This window comes from Bactrocera tryoni, chromosome 2 (genome assembly GCF_016617805.1).
Source record: "Bactrocera tryoni isolate S06 chromosome 2, CSIRO_BtryS06_freeze2, whole genome shotgun sequence".
Taxonomy (NCBI): Eukaryota; Metazoa; Arthropoda; class Insecta; order Diptera; family Tephritidae; genus Bactrocera; species Bactrocera tryoni.
In genome coordinates, this window is record NC_052500.1 from 28,344,195 (window position 1) to 28,368,043 (window position 23,849).

Sequence of the window (23,849 nt, forward strand, 5' to 3'; positions counted from 1 at the left end):
GATTGTTCAGTTTGTACGGCAGCTATATGCTATAGTGGTCCGACATTGACGGCTCCAACAAATGTGCAGCTTCTTGGATAGCAAGGAACTTATGCAAAATTTCCGATCTTTATCTTCAAAACTAAGGGACTGGTTCGCATATATGTATATATGTACAAACAGGGTTCAGGGTATAATAGAACACATCACAAAACTAGTTAATCGACAGCAGCTAATAGTATAAATCTTATTCTTCTTTTTGGCGTAGGCACCGCTTACGCGGTTATAGGCAATAATAGTATGTATAGGTCTGTATAAACGGAGCAAAAATCGTAGCTAAAAACGCGAGCGGCGCCGGAAAGTTAAAAGAGTGGCGTTCGAAAGGCTTCAAGAAGCACGAAATGATAATAAACTGCTATTAGTTTCGAAAAACATATTAATAGGTACTTATTAGCAGTGTCTTGCTTGTACTGTGCCACTCTATAATTTAATGCTAATTATGGATTGGCTACAAATAACCGAAAAATACAAAAAAAGCAACGGCAATAAACGAAAATATAAACATAAATATCAAAGCAGAAGACAACGAGTCAATCAAGCGGCATAAATTAAGTTTTTTTCACTTTTTCGAGTTTTTGTTATTTTTTTGTTGCTCTGCTTCCCATCGGGCTCCAACGCTTCATGAAGCGCTGCAACTTTTAAAATTAATGACTTAAATTTAAATTAAAAACTGAAAATTTAGCATTAATCTCCGAGGGCTTAAGGCGAAACAGCAGACTTCTGCTAATCGCTGCTGCGAGCGCGCTCTCGCTCCCTCTCTCTTTTTCTCTCTTTGCGACGCGTACAAATGTGTTGGCTAAATCAGCATTTAAATTATTTATTATATGAATGAATTAAGGTAAAATTAATTAAATGAAGTAAGCGCACGTCTGGCAGCGGCGTGCGGATTAGATCAGCGGTGTTACACTAAATGCTTGTATCAATTTGAATTTCTAAAATTGCTTAATTAAATTATAATACATTTCGTAAGTGATTGAAGAAATAAATATTCATACGTAGATAATTACTTCAATTAAGTGTTGAGCCGATTATAAATGTCGGATTTGTAATTTCATCTTTATTTTGGTTGAATTCGTATTTGTTTCGCTTTTGAAAGCTGAAAAATTTAATTCTTCTTCTTCCTTGTTGGACACCGCTTACGTGGTTGTAGCCGAGTTTACAACAGCGTGCCAGTCGTTCATCCTTTTCGCTGTTTGACGCCAATTGGATATACCAAGTGTGGCCAGGTCCTTCTACGCCTGGTCTTTTCAATGGAGTGGAGGTCCTCTGCTTCCCCTCGCGGGTACTGCGTCGAATACTCTCAGGACTGGAGTGTTTTCATCCGTACGGACGACATGACCTAGCCTGCGTAGCCGCTGCCTCTTAATTCGCTGAACTATGTCAATGTCGCCGTATAGCTCATCATTCCATCGAATGCGATATTCGCCGTTGTCAAGGCGCAAAGGATCATAAATCTTCCGCAGAACCTTTCTCTCGAAAACTCGTAATGCTGACTCATCATTATCCTTGGCCCGATACAAATTTGGGTCCACTCCGGTTACTTAAACCCGACTGGTCCTTAGTAATGCCCGATGAAGTTTCAGCTTAATTCGAACTGAAGTATTCGTCATACATGATGACATCGTTTTTTGCGAACATTACTCGTAACATGATGCCTATTTTTAATTTATTTATTATTTTGATACTTCATGTAGTCGCTTGACCTGCGAAGCTCCTCGATATCTAAGTCGAGTTCAATACAAGATATGACAGCTCATGACTACCTCCCTGCACTTTAATCATGTATTGTCGTTACTTACGCCCATCCAGCTCACCTGTAACGCCAGTTAGTCCTGACCTGCCATTAGGCCAATAACCGTCCTGCAGGCCTTTCGAGACTGTGTTAGTAAAAAGTGTGCGTGCTTTCTTTCGGGACTCTTGCACATGCTCTTGGTGGTCCTCCATGTTCTTACGGCATTCCATCTTATCTTGTTCAGTTTGTTCAGTCAATTTCGGAAAGTTCATTGTATATCGTGTTTAGCGACTTACGTATTTCACGTACTGGTTTGGTAGCCAAGCGGATTGTTTTTTTGGCACTCTCATCAGCTATTTCGTTTCGCGGAATTTCTTTGGCTTGAAAATCATTAAACGTACAGCCGCTTTGAGGCCGCCACCATATCTCCTAATATATTCGAAAGACATTTTCTGTCGTAATCCGATATGAGATTATTGTCTTAATTACAGCCTGACTATAGCGTGCGTTGTTAGTTATCTCAGGGGCGTCTGCTTGGTGAATACTACACTATTCCGGAAGCTTAAAGGGTCGTCTGAGTTCCAGTTCGCTTTCGTCGGTATAAATATTGTAGGTTCCGCTGGCGAATCGCATGTTCTATTTTTAGTGTGACTTGAAACCGTTTGCGCCTGAACAACTTGAACTTAATTACGAAAATTCACGTAATGTGTAAAGAATATTTTTCGCGCTTTTTGCTCAACTTATGGTCAAAATAATCGGCCAACTAAGCGAACTATTCGCAATAATGGGTGATATCTTGGGACCTACGTCAAGCACCCAGTAAAGAAAATATAGCAGCTGTAGCTGAGAGTGTACACGAAGAGCGTGAAAAGTCGATTCGGCGCTCATCGCTGCAACTCGGACTGGCGTATGGAAACGCTTGGCACATTTCTTAAATTGGTAGTGTACAAAATACCGCCTTCCTAAGGAATATCGCTTCGCTTTATGGACTCTTGAAAAGTTCAAAGAAAATTCAACGTTTTTGAGTCAAAGTTTGTTCAGGGGTTAGGTCCATTTCTAGCTCGGTGCGTATGTAAAAAGTTAAATTTCCGCCTTTTGGACGAAGAGCAACCAAAAGATATTTAAGAGCTGCCATTTCATCCAGAAAAAAGTTTGGTGTGGCTTATGGGCCGGTGGAATCATCCGACCATATTTCCTCAAAAATGATTCCGGTGTGAACGTAACCGTCAATAGGGACCGTTAACGTACCACGCTAACCGACTATTTGATGCCTGACATTTAAGCTCGTGTTCTCGGCGACATTTCAACAAGACGTCGCTAGAAAGAAGTATCAGAGCGTGTTATTCGTATTTCAAAAGCACACCTACGCATACACATTGTTCACATAATTTATTTAGTGTTAAGCATGCATTTGCGCTTCGTTGTCTTCATTAAGACATCAGTTTGATTTTCGTGGGCAAAATTGCACTTGCCTATACTTATGTATTTCAGCACACCTTTACGCGCAGCTTCCGTGCCGCTGGCTATCACCAGTCACGCACACAGACGCGTGCTTAAATTTGCATTCACGTACTTAATAATATAATATGCATATTAGGATGGCTAAGTTACTTAACATTAGCCAGAACTGCATCGCCAAATATGCCAAATATGCCACATATGCTTGTTGTTGTTTGTGCGTGTATGTATGTATATATGTATATTTCGGAATCGTGTTTTGAATAGCGGAAACTTAATTTGTATGCTCGTGGTAAGTTGTTGTTGTTGCCCGCAGCCGAAATGCTCTTTGTATTTTCGAGTGCAAAACTTGAAATTGAATTTCAAAATTCAATTAAAGTTAAAGATAACAAATTAACAAACAAACAACATTGCCGCCGCCGCCACCGAATCGACTAAATCAACAGAAAGCGAACAAAGCTTATTATGCACACAAATACACACACACAAATGCCACACACACACCCATATTTATTAATGTACTTTAGCCATATTTAGTTTAGGCTCGATGTGGGTGTATGCCACAGCGAGTGCGTGCGTGAGTGTGTTTGTGTGTGTGTGGGTGCATTTATGCTTGATAATACATTTGGAGCGTACAAGCAAAACATTTTCCGCCCGAGTGCGTTTTAATACAATACAATTATGCTTAATTACGTACTATGTACAATAATTACGCATACGAACACAACAACAACAAAAACAAAAGCAACAAGAACAACAGCAGGAAACACCGGCAATTCGCTTTTATTGTGCAGCTGCTTACGGAAAGTAGGCAGCTTGTTTGCGAAATGTTTTGCAGTCGTTTCAATTGTTTTCCTTGCGATAACATAGTGTGCAAATACATGAATATTATGCGGGTGTGTATGTGTGCCGAATTGGTAATGTACACAATTGAATGCATACATACATATACATACATATTTATGTCGTATGTCTGCATATAATTGTGTTATTTTGCGTAGTTGTGTGTGTGTTTGCGTGGGTGGCAGTCAATAATCAGCAGCTCATATGGCCACACACACACCAACACACATACATACATGTGAGCACGTGAGTGCATACATTTTGCAAACATATAATTAAAATATAAAATATTCTAATTTCAATTTGCGGCGCAGACGCCATTATTGTCGACATCGTACGCGTATTGGTTGGCATGTGCCTGTATGGGTGTCCAAATGTTTTGCATGCGCCTAATTACGTATACGCAGTGCTTTCCTTCCTGCCTAGCGTCCCAATCAACAGCATAAATAGTATTATATTATAATTTAATTGCGGTGAAAATGATGCCAGCAGGAATTTGATATTTAAATGAAATTTGGAGTATGTTAGCTGTTGTATGCATGAGACCTTGAAAATTAACCACTTTGGTTGTGCCGAATAAAAATACAAAAGTTTTTTTTGATTTTGATCATTCAGTTTGTATGGCAGCTATATGTTATAGTGGTCCGATTTGTACAATTTCTTCGGATATTGTACAGTTACATTAGACAATGATCCATGCCACATTTCGTGAAAATATCTCGTCAAGTGAAAAGGCTTTCCATACAAGCACTTGATTTCGAAACTTCAGTTTGTATGGCAGCTATGTGCTATAGTGGTCCGATCTGTACAATTCCTTCTGATATTGTATAGTTACATTAGACAATTATTCACGCCAAATTTCGTGAAGATATCTCGTCAAGTGAAAAGGCTTTCCATACAAGCAAATGATTCCGATCGTTTAGTTTGTATGGCAGCTATATGCTATAGTGATCTGTTATCGGCGATTCGGGCAACTGAGCAGCTCCTTAGAAAGAAAAATATGTCTGGAAAATTTGAGATCGATATCTCTAAAACTGATGGCTTAGTTCGTATACACACGCATCTTATTAGGTGTTACAAACATCGTAGCAAACTTACCTGTTCAGATATAAAAATCGCAGGATTAGTTTTCAAATGATCTTTTATGTCTTTCCACAGCCGCTCTCTCCCATGTTATTTACACAAAATTGCCTTGAAGAGAACAAAAGGCAGTCACAAGTAATATTACCAATAAATTTTGGAGGAAATAAAGAAGAGGCGTACATAGAATAATGTCTTCTAAAAAGGAAAACTTTCTTGACACCGTTGTCACAGCAAATCCTCTAATAATTATCGTTGCAATTAATATCACATTGTTTTAAGTATCTTCTAGTTACACTTACAGTTTCTAGTCATTTAACGTCCTAGAACAAGACAATGGTTCATCGCCTTCGGCTCGTGCAGTTTTTGAGTGTAGTAAATCGAAAATATTACATCAGCTTTTCAAAGAGACTGAAGTTTTTAATTATGCCATAGTCTTTGGAGTACAAATATTTTATTTTTTTTCCAAAATTTTACTGGTTATGGTTTCTTCTTTAGCTAAGGAGCATTTACAAGTTCAAAATAGAAGGTCATCAAAGAGCTACATCAGAGTTCAACTCAATTGCAGAGCTAACATTCTTTCTTTCAAAGAATTATCTCCAGGTTTGTTTCAGCACCTATGTTTCTGTAGGCTTAACTCTAGTTTTGTTACAAAACCTTTGTTTCTGAATGCTTGTTCTATGCCGTTAGAGATTAGAGAATGAGACTAGTCTACACCATCACTCGCTAGCCGTTAACTAATCTCTATATTTGCTCGGATAATGTAAAGTCGAAGCTCTCTCAAGTGCCTCGTGGAATAGCGTGTATCAACTTAACTAATCTAAACATGTAACCACTCAGCGGAAGCCACATGAAAGCCACTGAAATAGTAAAAGCCAAATATAAATATAAAGACAAACAATGTGACGGATGCTAAAACGCTGCTGTGGATACAATATGCACACTATTTACCAGCACTGTGCGTATATAACAACTTTACAAACAAATAGTCGAAGTGAAGACAACCTGAGGTCGAGGACAGATCCGGCGTTGAACTGCGTACAAGTAGAAGCTGAAGACGTAACAGTTTCGAAGCGAAATGCAAACGAGACAAAATGAAATAATAAGCGGCATTAACGCACAAGCAAAATGATGATAATAAAAGTAGAGTTCTGTTGAGAAAAGTGAGATGTAAAGTGGGCGGTTAAATCGTCGGAGGCAAGCGGATAAGACGCTCAAGTAGCGGCAGTTACAATGAAAGCTGCAGTGTCGTGGCAAATCGTAGAGCACATCAATGCTAAGAACAGCAAAGAGGCAACGACAGCTGAGCAGCTAAATAACTCATATTAATATTAATAATAATAATAGGCTACTAGACCCTTTCAACTCGAACTGAATGTGAGCAGCTGACGTCGATGAGCGCTCAGCAATGCGTGGATGGATGAGCGTGCAAGTAAAATGAAAAACGAGACTATCGAGAGTGCTTACTTAATTGAAGACAGTTATAGTACGAGAGTAGGTTACCCTCACATAGTCACATATGGCTCACCCACATGCTCATAAAAGCACCCACACAAGCTTGTGCTCATTACAAGAGTATTATATGTAGCTATGATGATGCGCTTAACAGCTTGCACGTTAACCTATTTCTTGCTAGTGCCAGCAATTAGACACAATCGCTTAAGCTGCTCGCATCTTACTCAAGTCAAACACTCATCGACGAGAATCAAACCTCATTAATTCAACATATAAACGAGCATAAAAGCGAAGTGAAATGCTCTCAACACACAGAAGCACAGACTAAATGAAGGCGATATCAATGGCAACGCTGCAATAAATATACCAATACTTACTTGGTTGGTGGTGTGTTTGTGTGCGTGCGGTGTGGGGGCGATGCCTGCTGGATGCTAAAAGAACGTGCGAACGATGTATTGTCGTTTTAGTTTAAGTAGATTGAGTTGATAAAGCATTAAATAAAAGGAACTACTTGCCATGCTACTAGAGACACATTTCAACGCACATAAATAAAAGCTCACAAGTAAAACAACTCAACGGTTTTTGTGGCAGACCGAGGCTCTTGCATACATACACGCATTTGTTTATTTGTTACAGTAGCGGTGAAAATATTCGACCCATCGTGGGTTATTTACTTTGGTGGAATAAAATAAGACAAACCATTAAATTCGAAAGCTATAATAGCCTTCACAACTAAAAAAGTTTTCCATACAAGAACTTGGTTTCACTGATTCCTCAGTCTCTCAAATTTTGATTTATCGACCTGAAATTTTGTATACATCCTTTTCTCACTAAGAACCTGCTCATATGTCGGAGCCGCCGTTATCGGACGACTATAGAGTATAGCTGCCATACAAACTGAACCATCAAAATAAAGCACTTGCATGGAAAACTTTTTTATTTGAAAATGTATCTTCTAGAAATTTATCGTAAGATTGTTTTCCGAGGTATCGCCACATTATCCGAAGAAATTTTTCCGATTGGACAACTATAGCGTATAGCTGTCATACAAACTGACCGATCGAACTCAAGCTCTTGTATGGCAAACTTTTTTATTTGACAAGGTATGCACACGAACTTTAGCATAGATTATTTTCTCAGGCATCGCTAACATCTCCGAAGAAATTGTTCAGATCGGACCACTGTAGCGTATAGCTGTCATACAAACTGAACCATCAAAATCGAGCCCTTGTATGGACAACTTTTTTATTTAGCGAGATATCTTCACGAAATTTGGCATAGAAAATTTTCTAATGCAATGTCATAACATCCGCAGAAATTTTTCAGATCGGACCACTGTAGCATATAGCTGTCATACAAACTGAACCATCAAAATCGAGCCCTTGTATGGACAACTTTTTTATTTAGCAAGATATCTTCACGAAATTTGGCGTAGAAAATTTTCTAATGCAATGTCATAATATCCGCAGAAATTTTTCAGATCGGACCACTATAGCATATAGCTGACATACAAACTGAACGCTCAAAATCAAGAAAAATATGTTTTTATACCCTTTTATGTCAATAAAAATGGGCCTGCGAAGGGAAGGTTAACGTTTTTTCTTGGTTTTATCAAATTCAGTATAAAGGTATTCAATTAAAAAATTTTTAAATTTTCTCAAACAAGTCGCTTATTTTTGAAAGTATATAAATTAAAATAAACAAATGTGTCACTGCATATTGACAATCTTGAATCATGTAAGTAAGCATTGCTTGGTTGAAAAATATGCCAACATTTATCTTGACAAATAAATATTTGAGAACTGTTAAGCAACTGTCATACGCTTTGATGTACATATGTACATACATATGTATGTATGTATGCATAACTATAAAAAATGCACAGAAAGCAAACTTAAGAACTCCAAATATTTGACTTAATTTATCACTTATTTTACTTTCTCAGTTAGGTGACCTACCCCTTTCTCTGCTCGTTCTCAAACATTAGCTGCTCGTTTTCGTAGAATTCCAGCGCTATAAATAGATATGTTTGTTTGTGTGCGTATATGCAGCTACGAACAAATAAAAAAGTATTTATGCATTTTCACGGCTTATCGCCGCAGAATATCTCTCTTACCCACACGGGCATTTAAAGCAAATAAGGTTCTATTTGCTTAATGAACGTGCGTAAGAATATTTATATACCGATATGTGTAACTATGTAAATATATAGAATGATTAGGCATATGTGTGCTTGATAACATAATTCAATAATTTACGGCACATGAGTTCATTTACGTTTATATGTATGTATGATTGTGTGGAAAAATGTGGCAACACTCATAAGCACGAGGAAATGTAGATTAATGTTGCCTACTTCACTGTTGCATTGACGTATTCCCATGGACACACCGGTGTAGCCAAAGAATTTGATACATATTCAAATTTACTTATACCTTCATATACATACATATGTATGTATACATACATACATGTATCTACTTACAGTGCTAGGAAAAATATTGGTAAAGGGTAATACTTTTTATTTGTGGCAGACCAGGCAAGTCCGTCTATACGCGAACTGGGCAATAAGTTGTTGAGATGTCGCTCTGAAAGGATTATCCTCCCCAATAAAGTGCTCATTTGTCGCAGCCGCCGTTATTGGACCACTATTGCATATAGCTGCCGTACAAACTGATTAAAATTCAGTTCTTGTATGGAAAACTTTCTTATTTGACAATATTAATTCACGAAATTATTGTCCAAAATAACGGTATAATCTCCAAAGGAATTGTTCAGGTCGGACCCATACAGCATATACATACAAAATTCAGTCGTTATATGGAAAACCTTTATAATGGGTTGTCAAAAAAGTCTTGCGGTACTTTATTGCATTTTTTTTTTTTATTGAAATTGAAATGAATTTTTGATGACTCATGCCCAGCTCTTGACCGATACTACGGTTGCTACTATGCCGTTCTCTTTCGACCAATTCAACGATTTTATCGCAATTTTCGACGGCAGGCCTTCCGGAGCGTGGCGCATCTTCGACCACCTCTACACCAGAACGAAAACGTTGAAACCATCGTTGTGCGGTGGAAATGGAAACTGTATCGGGTCCATAAACTGCACAAATTTTATTGGCGGCTTGAGATGCATTTTTGCCTTTATCGTTGTAGAACTGTAAAATATGCCGTATTTTCTCTTTATTTTGATCCATGTTTGCGACGCTATAACTCACGAACGACTTAAAAGAAACGACAAGCAATCAATAGCGCGTGAAATGAGATTTCCAAAAAGGTATAGCATGACCCGATGCGACGAATAAAACTAGAACTACGCGCTTTCAGCGCCAGCTTGCGAAAATACCGCAAGACTTTTTTGACAACCTATTATTTGACATGATATCCTCACGACATTTGAAACAAATTACCGTCTAGGGCAATATATCCAAATTGAACAATCAAAATCAAGCTAAAGATCTTTTTATGCTAACATAAATGCACCTGTGAAGGGTATTACGGCATCGTTGCAGCTGAATTTAACATTCCCACAACCCGCACAACCAACCAGAAACTATTTTCTCTTTCTCAGACTCCAAAATTGGCCAGCTGAGACTGCTTCTTTCGGTACCCAGAACCAGCACCTTAACTGCCAGCTGGTTGCTAACCAGACATTGAGAAAACGATCCTAAGTATTTTAAAGTTCTCGAAGCTTTGCATTGCTGCAATGTCTGAGAATCAAAAAACTTTTGGTTGTTAGGTGCCGACTTGAGGGACGCACGAAGTAGCAGCAATCTGCCCGATCGCCATGCTAATATTTCTGTAGGTATGCTCTGAAGCAGCCATGTCCAGCCCGAAATTGGGTCATATAATCAAAGGACTCGCCATGCTTACTCTCTACCCACGCTAAAAATGAACTTATGTCATATCCATCTACCTTTGGAAGCCTCATCCCAGCGCATCTGCCATTCTTTAAGACTAGTTTGTTTCTCTTCCCTCAGCCCGCGTTGGCAGGATAACTTCTTACAGGATCATTTAAAGTGACGAAGGAAAAATCAAAACTGGAAATTGGATTCTTGGCAGACATTTTTACAAAAAAATTAAAATTTCAGTGAAAATTTTGCAACTTTTTTTTAAATAGTTGTATTCGAGAAAAAATCCTTTGTTCAAGTCTTTAAGAATTGTATCTCAAAGATCGGTGTTAAATTACATGAAGATCGGTTGAGTAGTTCTCGAGAAATCTGGCCAATCGTCTTCAAAAACACAGTTTCGGGAATAACGCGTTCAAAGACGGCACACTTAGCCTAGCTAGCCTCGAACGCACAAGTTTTCAAGACATATCTCCGAGACTATTACTCCGATCAACTTGACAATTCAGGACAATATTCTAGAGGTGTTGTTTTTATTTAATAAGACAATACAAATAAACGATTTTTTTAAACCTGTAAACCCATGTAACCCCTTAAGCTCTAAGGTCGTTATCATGTGACATAGTCCGGAAAGCGCGGATGACCCTGAGTTTACTTAACCAAACTATTTTTTTAAACCCGTAAACCCATGTAACCGCCTAAAGCTCTAGCCCGGAAGGCGCGTATGACCCTGATTTTACTTAATCAAACTATTGACCTCGCCTTTTTTGTACATGTCTTCGATACAAGGCTATTCCCCATTTAAAAGCTGCGTACAAAACTACAGACTGGGTTACTTTGTCTAGAAGTGCGCGTCTAGTCTGGCCAGGTTCATCAATGTTGACCAGGAGGCTTGTAACCATTTTATAAAGGAAACGTCAGAGACCCTTAAAATATGGTCATCCGTCTGTATATACGCGAACTATTGTCTCAGTTTTTGGGATATTGATCTGAGAATTTCCACACGTTCTTTTCTCCCCAAGAAGGCTATCGGAACCACCGATATTTGACCACTATAGTCATAAAAACTGACTGATCAAACTGTCTTTGTATGGAAAACAAATCATCCAAGACACACGACAATCTCCGGATCATTTGTTCATATCGGCCCACTATAGCATATATGTATATCGCTGCCGTACAAACGACCGATCACAATCAAGATAAAGGTATTCTATATCTTTTTATGCCATAAAAAGTGCACCCGCCGAGAGTATTATAGCTTCGGTGCAGCCGAAGTTAACGTTTTTTCTTGTTCCTACCTTTGATAAGCACGACTTCAGTCGGCTCCATTTGTGTGACTGTCACTGTATGCTTGCGTATTTACGGAATGTCTACGTCTGATTGCGTATGTAAATATATTTGTACTTATGTCAAAATATATGAATGCTTGAAGGTTTGGCTCTGTGCAGCTGCGCACCTTTGCGGCTCGGGCGTGTTGGGAAAAGCGAGTGAGCTTGCTGTGCTTGTGTGCGTTTACATTTCTTGTGGGGGCAAATAGCATTAGCATATATCAATGCCAGCGCAAATAAATCATTAATATTTTTTTCTTGTCTTTTTTCACATTACAGATACGACACGGCCAAACTGAGGGAACAAAGTTACACAACAACAACAACACAATTGCACATACACACTGCTGACACTTGGCAAACGCAATACGAAGACGGACTCCAGCGTATTGCAGTGCTTTGGAATGTTGCAGCAACGACAGCCGCTCACAATATTTGCCGTTTTTTGTGGCGGCTGCTGCCGTTGCTGCCAGTGACAAACAAGGCGACGTGCAACCGACGCGAAAAGTGCAGACACAACTGCTTACACTCGAAATTGTTTTAGTTTTTTCACCACCCGCTTTTGCGTGTGTGCACCGTATTGCTTGCAACAGCAGACGCGACGCGGCGCGACACCGGAAGGCAGCAAGCAGCGTGCACGAGTGTCGCTTTATCAGCGTGAATAAATTTCGTAAGAAATTTTTATCAACGTGATAGCAGCAATAAAAGCGAAATAGTGCGCAGCAGCAGAAGTGGCAACTGAAAAGTGTGGCAGGCAAAGAAATCGATTCGATACGTGTGTAGGCAAATACGTTGCACGTTGCACTAACGCAGTCGTGTTTATATTTATTTGTTTTTCAAGTTTTATTTGTGTATGTGTGTGCGTGTGATATATTCTCGAAATGCAATAGCTATAAACAAACCAAAAGTTATATACACTGCGCGTCACCAGGTTAGCACACCTTCATCAGCCTAAAACAATTGCTGCTGATTTTTTGTTATTAACTTGCAGCTATTGTATGAGCAATCACTGGTCAAGAAAACAAGCGTTAAAAATCTACCGTTATATGGGTTTTGTTATTTTTTTTTTATTTTTAAACGAAAAGTGTGTTCCATTTTTGCGTCATCAGGTTAGCACATGCAATTAAATTGCAATTTTCTAGTAGTTAGATTAGGTGTTGCTAAGCAGATATTCTAATTTAGGGGTCTGAATTTCAGTTAATTTTTGAAGTAGAAATTTTCTAGTAGATATTTAGTAAAAAGTAAAAATTTCAAAAATTAGCAGCTGATAAAGTGGTGGTTCCCAAAGTAGTAACACGTAGTCATACTCACGATTTCAATATCCGAGCAATCTGAAATCAAACAAAAGTTATTAATCTAGAATAATGTCGCAAGGTCTTGAACTACGGATACGTTTGCAATAATGGGTTGTCAAACAAGTCTTGCGGTATTTTTATTGAATTTTTTTTTTTTATTGAAATTGAAATGAATTTTTGATGACTCATGCCCAGCTCTTGACCGATGCTACGGCTGCTACTATGCCGGTCTCGTTTGACCAATTCAGTGATTTTTCGACCACCTCTACACCAGAACGAAAACGTTGAAACCATCGTTGTGCGATGGAAATGGAAACTGTATCGGGTCCATAAACAGCACAAATTTTATTGGCGGCTTGAAATGCATTTTTGCCTTTATCGTAGTAGTTACAGTTGTCACCAGTTCAAACAACATAGTTTTGAGAAAAACGCGTTTAAAGTTTCACACTAGCGCTTTGAAGTGCCCGAGTTCTCTTTGTTATTTGTCGAATACCTCAAAAGCTAATTATCGGATCAACGTGAAATTTTCAGATAATATTTAATATTTTTAAGATATCACACTTAACGAAAAGGCAAAAAAAAAAAAATATTTTTTTGAAAATTCTGACTGCCCCTTACCACTTAAGCACTTTTTGGGATGGTCTTCATCTCCTTCAATGAATTTTGTTTCATCTCTTCGATCAACTGAAAACAGGATCCACGCAAACGCCTCAATACGGCCAAATAGAATTCATTATTGCCAAATTTCAAACCACGAATATCATAAAAAAAGCGCATTATCTTGGCTTTTGAGCGACTTTGGCTTATTTTTTTTTTTTTTTTTTTTTTTTTGATTCGGATCGTTTTTTCAGTTCATTCCGATGACTGTTGATTTGTTTGTATGTGAAACTCATAAATGTCTGATGACAGTTATAATGCTCTCCATGATTGTGGGAACGGAATTCGCACGCTCAACTCAAGCATGTTCAAAGTGACCTGTTTACCGTACTCATTTTGAAAAAAAGTGCAGCTTTATCGGGGCGAGTCGAGCAAGAACGCGTTTCGTACTCAAAATATCCACCAAAATCATTCGAACTAACTCGAGAGATATGCGAGCTCTTTTGCAATCTCTCTAACACCTTGCCTGACAATTTTCAAGCACCATATCTTTTACTTTTTTTAAATAAACTGTTTGACAAATCCCGCTCATTTTGACATAGTAATTAAGGGGGTATTCTGGTCTAGAAATTAAAAAAAACCGATTTTTTTTTATATTTTCAAAATTTAACTATTCAAGAATATGTGTACAAGAGGATTTTTCAAAATTCAAATTATTTTCGGGGATATAGGCATTTTTCTGACCCGGCATCCAAACTGGTTCGGCCGGAACTAATCGAACAAAAGACTTTACGCGAAACTTTAAACGCGTTTTTCTCAAAACTGACATTTTCGGAACGATACCTACGATTTCTCAGGTTCTACTGGAGCGATTTACTTAAAATTTTTATAGAGTCTTCTTTATAGGCTTGTCTATGGTTGGAACTAGCCCCATTCCCAAATGTTTAATTTTATTATTTTTAAAAAATTCGAAATAGTCAGAAAAAGTGAACCAAAAAAACTTTTTCAGGCAGTCGCCATTTTGTGAAAATAAAATGTTTGGCCACTTTTCCGTAGTTCCGGCCATTGCGACATTATTCTAGATTAATAATCTTTTTTTTTGGTTTCAGATAACTAGGAGCGTTGAAATCATGGGTATGGTCACGTGGACATTTTTACAGACCCCCCACTTCGTCAGCTCATAATTTTTGAAATTTTTTACTTATTTTAGTTTTTAATTTTTTTCTGTACTCTTCTAAAATTAACAAATTACTAATAAAAAATTGATACTAAAAATATTAATTGCCTTTTTTTAACGACACTTTAAAAATTAACTGAAATTCATGCTTCTAGACCAGAAAGGGGGTAGTAGGACAATCCTACCAACTTAGCAAAAAACATATTTTTGAAATATCATTTACCCGGAGAATTTAATTACAATTTTCCTGTGCTTTTTTTTCCCAATGTGTGCTTAAATTAGTTAATATTATTATCTTTTATTTTCTTGATTTCGAAAAGTTTTAAAAAATTTGGGAAAAGGTGGTAATTGTTGTTGTTTTTAAAAGTTTTTATAAACGCTAATAATTTTAGGATTGTGGCTACTTTAGTTTTGATAGAAAATATTTAAATCTGAAAAGTGCTAACCCGATGACGCGCAGTGTATGTGAAAAGGCAGCCAGCCGAATACAAATTTACTGTTGTATATTTCAGTGCCAAAAAGCGAAGTGCCATTTAGCTGAGTGTGCAGCGTGGCAAGGCGTTGATAAATAGACATGAAAATAAAAAATAACACAAAGACAAATTCCAGCGGCAGCTGTACAGTTAAATATGCATGTGGAACATTGTAAATAAAAAAACTAAAACAAAACTGAAAGTAAAGTGATAAAAAAATACAAAAAAGTCAAAAAAAATTAAAGAAAATATACAAACATAAATAAAAAGTTGAACGTGTATGCAAGTTGCCAGTAAACTAAAGTAAATAACAACAACAACAAATAAGCAGCAAATTAAAAGCATCTAATAAACCAAGTGCAACCGACCTGAGTGATTGAGCGCCCCTGCAAATGCGTTAACAAACGACGATTTGTTTAACATTTGTAGTCGGCGATATTAGACTGTCTGTGTGCGCAGTGCATGCTTATTGACAATCGTAGCACAGACAGGACGGACGGCAGTCAGTCGAGTTGTCAGCGTGCGTTCGATAGACACTTACAAGGCGTCCGGCAGTGTCACACACGCACACGCAGCCGAGCGAGGAGTCGCAATTTCGCAGTCGAACACGCGCTTAGTCGGAGCGAAGAGTTAGACAGACAGTCAGTCAGTCTGATAAAGTGCAGACAATCAAGCTTTTAGTGCAGCACAGACGTCACACTTACAGTTAGACAAGCAGGCAGTCCCTGACAGTCAGTCTGTCAGCCAGCTGGTGCGCCAGTTGAGTTTGTCACACATTGAAGGCACATTGGAGCGACGTTCCCAGCATTGACAGCAGACAGCGCGCAACAACAACAACACGTCTAGCGCTCAGTGAATTTGTAAACAAGTAATAAATTTCTATCTAAACTGTCGTGACAACTGAGCAGTGAGTGAAAGATACAAAACGCAAGCGCGTGCATCAAACCCGACGCAGCGGTAAATTGACAACTTTACGAGTAGGAGGAGTCGCGCACAAAGCGAAACAGTACACTTTGTGGCAAGTAGATCAAGAGCGCGTTGTTGTTGTTTGTTTACAAAACGAAGCGGCCAGCCTACAAGCAGTTGGAGCAGTTCGAGTGTGTAAAAACAAAAGCCACCGACTCGATACGAGCGCGTAAGCAGCGACGCAACGAGTAGACGCGCAAGCATTTCGACGCACACTGCCACGCCCATATACGCCAACCCACCGAGTTTAATAACAACATAACAGTAGGTTGGCCTCGGCAATACGGCAATACCACCCGCTGTTCCAGAGCGCGTACGCGAGTTGTTAGCCGAGCGCGCCGTGTGGTGCGACGCCTTCCAGCGCAAGCAGCACAGCTCAGAGATCAAATGTAAATGAACAGTGAAAATATATTGAAAAATATGCAAAATATTTTTAGTAAAAACAAATAAAATTCAATAAAGCTTGCGCGCTGCAAACGATGACTTGCTCTCAAAATTTTACTCAACAGCACAACAACAAAAACAACAGCAATACAAACAAAAGCCAGCTAAAAAAGCATACAAGAAATACGCTTGTGGACGCAGCAGAGCGAACTCAGCAGCATCTACAGCAACAACAACAACACAAGAGCGCGCTTGTTGTTGTCTCCACGCCAGAGCCACATAAATTCAATGGAAAATGATGTGCTACGCCAGCATCAGCAGCAGCAGCGGCAGCAAGAGCAACAACAACAACAACAAGTGTAACAACAAATACATTTGCGTAAGCGCACACAGCATTGGCAGCGACGTCGACTGCAACTGCAGTTGGCTAACCGCAGCCAGCACGACGATCAGCGCGCATGGTGCGGCGTCGCCCGCATTGGCGTCCAAGCAGCGCAGCAGCAGCAGCTATAAGAAGTATCGCAGAGCGAAAGCGCTCAACGACGTGCAAAGCAGCAGCGACTCGGGCTCCAGTAAAAACAGCAACAAAGATGACACACAGCGATTAGAAGACCATTGCGGCAGCAGCCGCAGTAGTAATTTAGTTACGTCATTAACGCCCGCATCCGCACCCACAACGGCGACAGCGTCCAAAGCATGCAGTTCCACACTGCACCGACGACGACGACGCCACGATGCTGCGTTGAGCGCTTACTGCAGTGCGGCGGCCTCAAGCTCGTCCGTTGCTGTGGCGTTGACCGCCGGTTTGAGCATTTGTCGCGCCTTCAGCTTAACGATATGCATGCTGCTGTTGCTGCGAGCAGCGCCCAGTGTGCGTGGCATTGCTGTCGGTGTGGACACGGCCAATGCCAACATCACGGATTTGGGTAGTCCCGGTGGGTATTCTACAATGATTAGACTATTTGTAGTGTAGTTTAATTATATACACATATCTTATAGTAGTACATAGGTATTTTATAAAGCCAAGAAGTCGTACAAAACTTGCTGCTGCTGCCAACCATACATTTTCCTTCTTCTCCTAAATTATAAGTTTTTTGGGTCTGCCCTCCATAACACTATCAACCAGAAAAAAATATCGGAGTCCCTATAATGTATATGTATACATATTACAAATCATCAGCGTGACGAGCTCAGTTGATTTAGCCATTTCCATCTGTCTAACTGCCTGTCCGTGTGTCTGTCTGTATTCACGGGCACTAGTTCCACAGTTTTCGAGTTATCGATCTGAAATTTTACATACGTTCTTTTCACCCTAAGAAGCTGCTCATTTGTCGAAACCGCCGATATCGGTACACTATAGCATATAGCTGTCATACAAACTAAACGATCAAAATTTAGTTCTTGTATGGGAAACTTTTTTATTTGGCAAGATATCTGCTGGAAATTTGATGTGGTTTATTGCCAAAGGCACTGCTAACATCTCCGAACAAATTGTTCAGTTCGGACCATTTTACCTTATAGCTGTCATACAAGCCCACCTATCAAAATTTAGTTCTTGTATGGGAAACTTGTTTATTTGTCAATTTATGTCCACGAAATTTGGCACAGATTATTGTCCAAAGCAACGCTACAAACTCCGCTACAAATTTTTAGTTCGGATCACTATAGCATATAGCTGCCATACAAGCTGACCCATCGAACTCACGTCCCTGTATGAAAAACTTGTTTATTTGTCCAAATATCTTTACTAAACTTGACATAGATTGTTATCCTAAGCAATGCTACAGTCCCAGAAAATTTTGTTTAAATCATACCACTATAGCATATAGCTGCCATACAAACTGACCGATCGAACTCAAGTCCTTATATAGAAAAATTTTGCATTTGATGAGGTATCTTCATGAAATTTGGCGTGGATTATTATCCAAGACAGTTGCACAATTTCCAAGGAATTTTTTCAAATCGGATCACTATAGCATATAGCTGCCATACAAACTGAATGATCAAAATTAAGTTCTTGTGTGGAATCTTTTGTATTTTGTATAGCTGCGTTGCAGAAAAGTTAATAATTTTTAATATATTATTATGAAAACGTCTAAAATTTCTACATTAGTTGAGAACTGAACTCTTTATGGAGTCGAATATGCACGATGGCTTATAAGCCGACGCCACGTTGACCGCTTTTGTGGCTTGGTTTTCGTTACCAAAAAATGCTGAAATTATTCCTTTAATTGCTTCAACTGTTTAAACATCTCAGCTTGCTAGTTTGGTTTTTTATGTAATATAATATACCTCCTCAACATTGCCCCGGTTGATATACTACATCTTGAGGCACAATTTCCTGTTGAGCAATCATTCATTTACGCCAACAGCGGCCCCGAAAGTGGGGTAACCACGTGAATGCCTGCACCATACAAGTGCAGAGACATACATACATACAAACATGTGTATACTTGTATATGTACATATTTATTTATTTGGGCACATAGTATATGCTTGTATGTATGTGTGTCACACGCGTATAAACGCCGTCAAAGTTCAGTGGCCAATTCACTTATGCGCTGCCAGGAATCATTGTCGCACCGTTTGACATCATGTCCTTTACCCAACGAACACACATACATATATATACTTACCCATATTATCACTATATCACTATGTGTGTGTGTGTGTCGCAAGTGCCTGAACTTTAATAGTTTTTGTTGCGTCGACACTTGGCATTTTCATTTTCATTTCAATTTATTTTCCTACTTCTTTGCGTTGCTGCCATTCGCATTGATTTCTTGTTGTTTTCACATTTTTTTTTTACCTTTTTCCTCAATCTTTTTTCGCTTTTGTCGTTGTACACCTGCATTTTTAGCGCGTCCCTGTCACACTACCGCATTTTATACCATTTCCTTTGCCGCAGCAAGCACCCGCAACCGACTTCTCAGCCTTACCTCAAAGCAATAGCGCCACCATCACCAGCAGCGGCAGCAGCAACCCGGTCCCATTCAGCCAAACAGTGCCTCTAAGCATCAATTAACCCAATTTTCAAATCCATTTGCACTGCTACGCCGCAAAATTGCAGTTGGTCGGAGCGTTGAAGTGGCGTAGTGACTACCGTTGCCTGCCACCCGTGCTGGCGCTCACCTTTTAGTAGCCCTAGGATGTGCCACCAACAACTACTGCGCCGCACGGCCACTTCATTTTCTCTTAACACCAGGGCGGCGACCCCGCCACCGCACAACCAAACGCTTCCGTCATAACCATATATAACGGATGTGTATTAGGGTGGGTCAAAAAAAATCTAAAATTTTTTTCGTTCGGTACTCGGTGCTAAGACACCTCTAAGCAAGGCATGACATAAAAGCCTTTTTTGTTAAGCAGTAAATTTCCGAAAAAAACTTTCATGATATTTTTATTAAATACAACTCTGAACGCTATGTTTTCGGATTGTTATAACTTATAATTTTATGAGACTATGTGAAACCCTATATGTTTTAAAATAATCAAAATTCAGCAAAACTATCATGGTATTTTTTTTCAAGAAAACTATCGTGATATTTTTTTTCACTGAGTTAAGATATTCATCAGAAAACAATGTGCCTTAAAATAAACAAAATTCGACAAAACTATCATGATACTTTTTTCTGCAAAACTATCACGACATTTTTTTCTGAGTTAAAAAATGCATAAGAAAACATGCCTTAAAATAGTCGAAACTATTTTTCAGAGTACCAAGCGAAAAAAAATTTTTTCCACCCACCCTAATGTGCTTACTTTAAAATGTATACATACATATATATTTGTATTGAGTTAGCGCAGCTCCGTGCTAAATTCCCAGTGGCGCTACACGTATGTGTCTGTGTGTGCAGCGTGTAGGCCCAACCACGCCAACACCACCCACTGGCACGCTTTAACTACATACACATACACTCACAGATATAAATGCGGGTATATGATTCAAGTGCGCCGCTAGTTGGTGACGTTTACCAATGGTGGCAGCAGCAGCAGCAGCTTTGTCTGTTGTTGGCCATTTTCCGCCAATTCTCTGTACGATTTCCACGCTTTTCTATTTTTATTCTTACATACATACTTATATACATACATACATATGTCTTTATATATAGTATATACACTATTAGTTTTACGCTTTTATGTTAGTATGTGTGTGCGTTTCATGTTACACGTTTCTGCCCCCAGCGGAGTATTTAAGTTTATTTGCAGAGTTGTTGTTGCTGTCGTCAACGTTGTTGATTTGGTTTGGTTCGAATTGGATTGGACTGCCGGTGGATTGGTTTAGATTGGATTGTACTGGATATGCGGCGCCTGCACCTGCCTAATATAATTTCTTTTTTTCTTAATTAAAATCTAATTCCCGTTACTTTGTAGCATTTAAAGCATTTCAATTTCAGCAATAACAATAATAAAATTTTCGCTTTTCAGCCAATTGAACTGTTAACGCTTAATTTCCTTACAGCATTACACTAACACATACACTAATAATATATATGTATTTATGACAGTAAAAATTCTTACTTTTCAGCAGATAATGGCACATACTTATGTACATACATGTATGTATGTGTATAAAAGATTTTTATTTGTCTTTGCAGCATGCGATTTTACGGGAAGGCCTCTTTGTTGCTGAAAAGCACGAAAGTCACTAATATTTAAAATAACTTTCTTTTTAGCGTTTTTTCTATAAATTATGAACTTTTTTAGGAATTTTTAGGACAGACAGCATTATTAACATATTGACAATTTAATATACAATCATAATAGTTATTATTTTCAGAGTTTCGCTTGTGAAATCGCCTGAAATTTAACACTTAATCGAAATATTACTTTTCAACTTCATTTTAGAACAAATTCATGCACTTTAACACTTTGTCTTTACAACAGCAAGCAACTACTAAGGACGACTTATTCTTCATACGAGGCTGTTTTGCTGCTTTCATTAGTAGCATTTTTTACGTGACGGGCACCAAACCCATCGCACAACCCTGGGGAGGGATGTTACGCCTTCTCACTTTAGCTCGCCTTCAAATGGATATTTTTTAGCTACCCAGAGGATACTTGATTTAAGACCGGAAGTCGTGAGCTGCTTGAGCCATATGTAAAAGAAACGTTTCTGGCCACTCCCAAGGGAATGGCGTTTTCCTCACTTGCGTGAACTTCTACACTTGGCCCGATACTCCATAGGACTATTACCAGAAGATATTTAATCGAGCGTACATTCTCGACGAACTGAATGCAACTGCCTCGACACGCCGAAAACACGAATTCCTGTTGCTCTTATTGTTATTGTAGGCCGAAATCGTTCCTGAAATAATTTTGAGAAATGCTGCCGAGTTGACAGTTTTTGGACGCATAAAAATCCGGCTCCCTTCCAGTTACGTAGAGCCAACAGTCGTGAGAACAAACATGGTTTCCTGAAAACTTTAGACTAGCCAGTTACCGCCTGTAATGCCGCAACAAATAATTTAACACAAAATTATAATTAATTATAATCACGATAATAAAAAATAATAGGTATTTAATAATTAATGGCAACTTTTTTTTTATTAAAAAGACAAAACAAATATGCATAAAATTAGAGGCAAAATAGAAATACATCGTGGCCACGCAAACCTTAACACCATACCTTCTTAAAATTTTTGTTTGTTCTTTTTCGTTCGTTCGGGATTTTTTTAAATTTGTTTTTTTTTTTTTATACTCTCGCAACAATGTTGCTAAGGAGAGTATTATAGTTTTGTTCACATAACGGTTGTTTGTAAGTCCTAAAACTAAAAGAGTCAGATATAGGGTTATATATACCCAAGTGATCAGGGTGACGAGTAGAGTCGAAATCCGAATGTCTGTCTGTCCGTCCGTCCGTCCGTGCAAGCCGTAACTTGAGTAAAAATTTAGATATCATGATGAAACTTGGTACACGTATTTCTTGACTCCATAAGAAGGTTAAGTTCGAAGATGGGCAAAATCGGCCCACTGTCACGCCCACAAAATGGCGGAAACCGAAAACCTATAAAGTGTCATAACTAAGCCATAAATAAAGATATTAAAGTGAAATTTGGCACAAGGGATCGCATTAGGGAGGGGCATATTTGGACGTAATTTTTTTGGAAAAGTGGGCGTGGCCCAATGAAAATAATTAAAAAAAATAAAAAATTTATTTTTTCAGCGCATGTCAATGTCTTACATTTCGAGCTCATTTTGTAAAGCTCACTAACTTTCAAATGATTTTGTCTATAGTTGAATGTGTTTTGTTTTTAATTTTTAATATTTTTGATATATAACTTGTCATTAACTTATTTCTAAATAAATAACTTCTATACAACAAAAAGTGCCGTTATAAAGTGTTGTCAAATACATACTATATACACAATACTTGAAAACTTTTAGTGGTAAGGTTTGCGGGGCCACGAGTGTATGGGTATATCCTCACCTAAAATGCAAAACAAGATATCATCAAAAAAATTATATATTATATTAGATGTACTATGTATTATATTAGATATACTATGTATTATGTTAGATATACTATGTATTATATTAGATATACTATATAGAATAAAAATTTCGTTTTCCGCTGACAGATATAACCGACATATAGTATAACCATTTTATAGCCAGAACTCAAATTTTTTCAATATGAGTGGTTTCTATTATATCGTTTTTCCTTCGTCTGTTAACTTATGAAAAGTGATGTTCCGTTATTTTGCATTTTAGGTGACGATATGCTAGTATGTAAAATTTTACCAGAACCAGTATTTTAAGTTTTGTATTACTTATTTTTAACATAAAGCTATTATTCTGAAAAATGTTTACTTTTGCTGCAAACAAAAACGCACACACACACACAATAATGTAATTTATATTGTCAAAGGGCTATACTACTTGCGTTTTGGAAAATTATATTTTAATAAATTTGGTTATTTTGTTGTTGAAAAGAAAAGAGTGGTTTCATTTTTGTTGAGATTTTTCAAACTTTTTTTATTATAGTTTTTGCAATGGGGTTAGGTGCAACCAGAGATATAAAAAATTACAATTTTAAATATTTTGTTTGCCAGTAAAATACACTGGTCTACATTCAAAGGAACATTCTTTCTCTGTTATTTTTATGCTCTTGCAACCAGTTGCTACTAAGGAAGATAGATTTAGTGTTATATATACATATGTACATA

The 23,849-nt window shown here is 38.2% G+C and overlaps 1 protein-coding gene across 4 annotated transcripts in view; it reads left to right on the forward strand.

The window, feature by feature from the left end:
* The window catches only part of LOC120768568 (inhibitor of growth protein 3-like), a 144,125-nt gene extending 126,101 nt beyond the window's left edge, over positions 1 to 18,024 (forward strand). For 3 of the 4 annotated variants that reach the window (XM_040095314.1, XM_040095316.1, XM_040095318.1), the window contains 2 exons: positions 15,370 to 16,685; positions 16,806 to 18,024. In XM_040095314.1, the coding sequence (XP_039951248.1) occupies positions 16,976 to 17,653 (678 nt within the window). In that variant the 5' untranslated portion in view covers positions 15,370 to 16,685; positions 16,806 to 16,975 and the 3' untranslated portion in view covers positions 17,654 to 18,024. Of the gene's footprint in view, positions 1 to 12,067; positions 12,568 to 15,369; positions 16,686 to 16,805 lie in introns of all 4 variants that reach the window. The other variant, XM_040095315.1, reaches the window with a different exon arrangement.
* Positions 18,025 to 23,849: the final 5,825 nt, after the last annotated feature.